The sequence below is a fragment of the Myotis lucifugus genome, unplaced genomic scaffold, assembly GCF_000147115.1.
Source record: "Myotis lucifugus unplaced genomic scaffold, Myoluc2.0 scaffold_285, whole genome shotgun sequence".
In the NCBI taxonomy this organism is placed as follows: domain Eukaryota; kingdom Metazoa; phylum Chordata; class Mammalia; order Chiroptera; family Vespertilionidae; genus Myotis; species Myotis lucifugus.
Window position 1 is genome coordinate 82,130 of NW_005871333.1, and position 2,460 is coordinate 84,589.

The 2,460-nt window shown below is 52.3% G+C and overlaps 1 protein-coding gene across 9 annotated transcripts in view; it reads left to right on the plus strand.

The window, feature by feature from the left end:
- Positions 1-170: 170 nt before the first annotated feature.
- The window catches only part of SELENOI (selenoprotein I), a 45,467-nt gene continuing 43,177 nt past the window's right edge, over positions 171-2,460 (plus strand). For 2 of the 9 annotated variants that reach the window (XM_023763491.1, XM_023763490.1), the window contains exon 1: positions 172-706. In XM_023763491.1, coding sequence (XP_023619259.1) covers positions 650-706 — 57 coding nt within the window. In that variant the 5' untranslated portion in view covers positions 172-649. Of the gene's footprint in view, positions 707-2,460 lie in introns of all 9 variants that reach the window. The other 7 variants (XM_023763488.1, XM_023763494.1, XM_023763492.1 and 4 more) reach the window with 6 other exon arrangements.

Genomic DNA, 2,460 nt, shown 5'->3' on the forward strand with positions numbered 1-2,460 from the left:
GTCACCCCTTTCCTTCCCCCGCCCCGGCGCCCCCCGCCCCCCCATATGCCAGGAGCTGGAAGCGCGCCAGGCACCATCCTTTTTCTGCTTTTACTTCTGCTCTTTTACGACTTGAGGGAACAAAACCCTTTCCCCTGAGATACTGAACCAGCTCGCATGCACTCACTCTATCCGCAAGATTAAAAGGGCAGCCCAAACCTTCACGCAGGCGGGGCCACCGCGACCGCCGCCCTTAACCGGGGGCGAGGGGCAAAGCCCCTTGGGAAGTGACCTTTCACCTCCCTCTCTCCTCCACGCAGCTCACCAATTTTGACGCTAGCGAATGAAGCGATGAGGAGATCTGGTAGGCGGGACTTAGTGTTACTCTCTTCACGCTGATTGGACCTCCAAGGTGTGAGGGGCGGACCGCGTGAGCCCGCTAGCAACCTTCCCTCGGTGGGCGGGGAGAAGTGAGGGCTGCGCTTGCGTGCCGGGCGGTGGCAGAGTGGCCGAGGCGGATACGCATGCGTGGTGGGCGGAGCTCGGCTCTTTTTACCAATATTACCAGCCCCGCTCTGGCCATCCCTGCCTAGCCGGGGCTGGTGCTTTCGCACTGCGTGCTGGAGAGTCGCCGCCGCAGCGCGAGTGGCCGCTCAGTCTTCGGGTCGCCATGGCAGGTTACGAATACGTGAGCTCGGAGCAGCTGGCTGGCTTTGATAAGTACAAGGTAGCGCGGGCCCCGCGGGCACCCTGTTCCTCCTGGTCCCGGCCTCTGCCAGGCGGCGGAGGATTGGCACGGACCGTGTCACCTTGTGCCGCGTGGCCCAGGGCGGGCTGGCGGGCGTTTCTCCGGGGGGTCCCGTGGAGTCCTGGGGCCTTGGGGTCGGGGTGCGTGGGACCACCCTCGGCTCGCCGCCCCGACTCGGCACTCTCCCGGGATCGCCCTTGTCTCCGGAGACCGCTTGGCGAGAGGAGATCCAAGAGAATTCCCTTCGCTTCTTTACTTCATCATCATTATCTTTTAGCCCCCTGAGAAGTGCTGCCGTCTGTGGGGGTCTTGTCTTCATCTTAATGACGTTCCTACCCGCCTTTCCTTGGATACAACTTCCGAGATGGAGATGGTCATTTGGCAGATAGGCCCGGGGAGGGAGTGCCTGCCGAGGCCGTACTGCAGAGGCTGGTGGCGCCTGGGCTGCGGGTGGAGCAAATGCACACAGGAAGGAACTGTGGGGAAAGAGCGCGGGGCTTTGGAGGACATGCAAACCCGAAACCACACCTGATGCCCAAATCCACGGTAATTCATGTATTTGGCTCTGGGCCAGATAACGTGTCTACCGTGCCAAATGATTATAAGAATTTGAAAAGCTCCTGGCACGTAATGGGCCCCGAGTAAATGCTTCCATTTCCCTCCACGTCTGGTTCATGGCCATTGCTCCTTTATCAGGGAATGAAACTCCTCTCTCCGTCTCGGTGTCCAGGCGTGAAATCTGGTGGTAACCTTTCATCCTGATTCCTCTACCCCACCCACCAGCCAGTGAATCACCAGATGCTCTGTCATTTTTTAGCCTAAACTGGAAGACTAGTTCCATGACCACACTCCCCACAAACACTTTTAAGTAATGTGTTTGTTTGTTTATTTATTTTTTAGTAATGTTTTTATTTTAGAATATTTTACTATACATTTTTCAGAAAGATTGTGAAGATAGTACAGAGTTCCCATGTATTCTGCACCCAGTTTTCCTTATTTCTAACATTTTACATTGGTATGGTACCATTTGTCACAATTAGTAAACCAATATTTATACATTGTTAACTGAAGTCCACACTTTATTCAGATTTCCTTAGTTTTTTAACCTAATGCCCTTTTGTTGTTCCAGGATCTCATCCGGGACACCACATTACATTTAGGCACCGTGTCTCCTTAGGCTCCTCTTGGCTATACACAATTTCTCAGACTTTTGTTTTTCATAACCTTGATAGTTTTGAGAAGCTTTGGTCAGGTGTTTTGTAGAATGTCCCTCAGTTGGGACTTGCCTGATGTTTTTCTCATGATTAGATGAGGGTTATGGGCTTTTGGGAGGATGGCTCATTGTATCGTATGAAGAGGATATGCTGTTGGCCCTGGCTGGTTAGTTCATTTAGAGTGTTGTCCAGATATGTCATGGTTGTGGGTTCAATCCCTGGTCAGGGCACAAACTATAAGAGCCAACCAGTGAATGCATAAATAAGTGGAACAACAAATTGATGTCTCTCTCTCTCCCCCCCTCTCTTCCTCTCTCCCTCTCCCTCTCCCACACTCTTATGGGCGCGACCCCTTTCGGCTTCTTTCTAAGTGGGGCTTATTAATCTTTCCACCTGGTTAATGAGTTTTTGTCTTTACATTAAATGTGAATGAACAAAATTATACGTTGAACATAAATAAGATTCCATTCAGAGTCATTCCGGATGCAGGGGCTTAGAGGGAGAGAGGTGTGAGGTTTC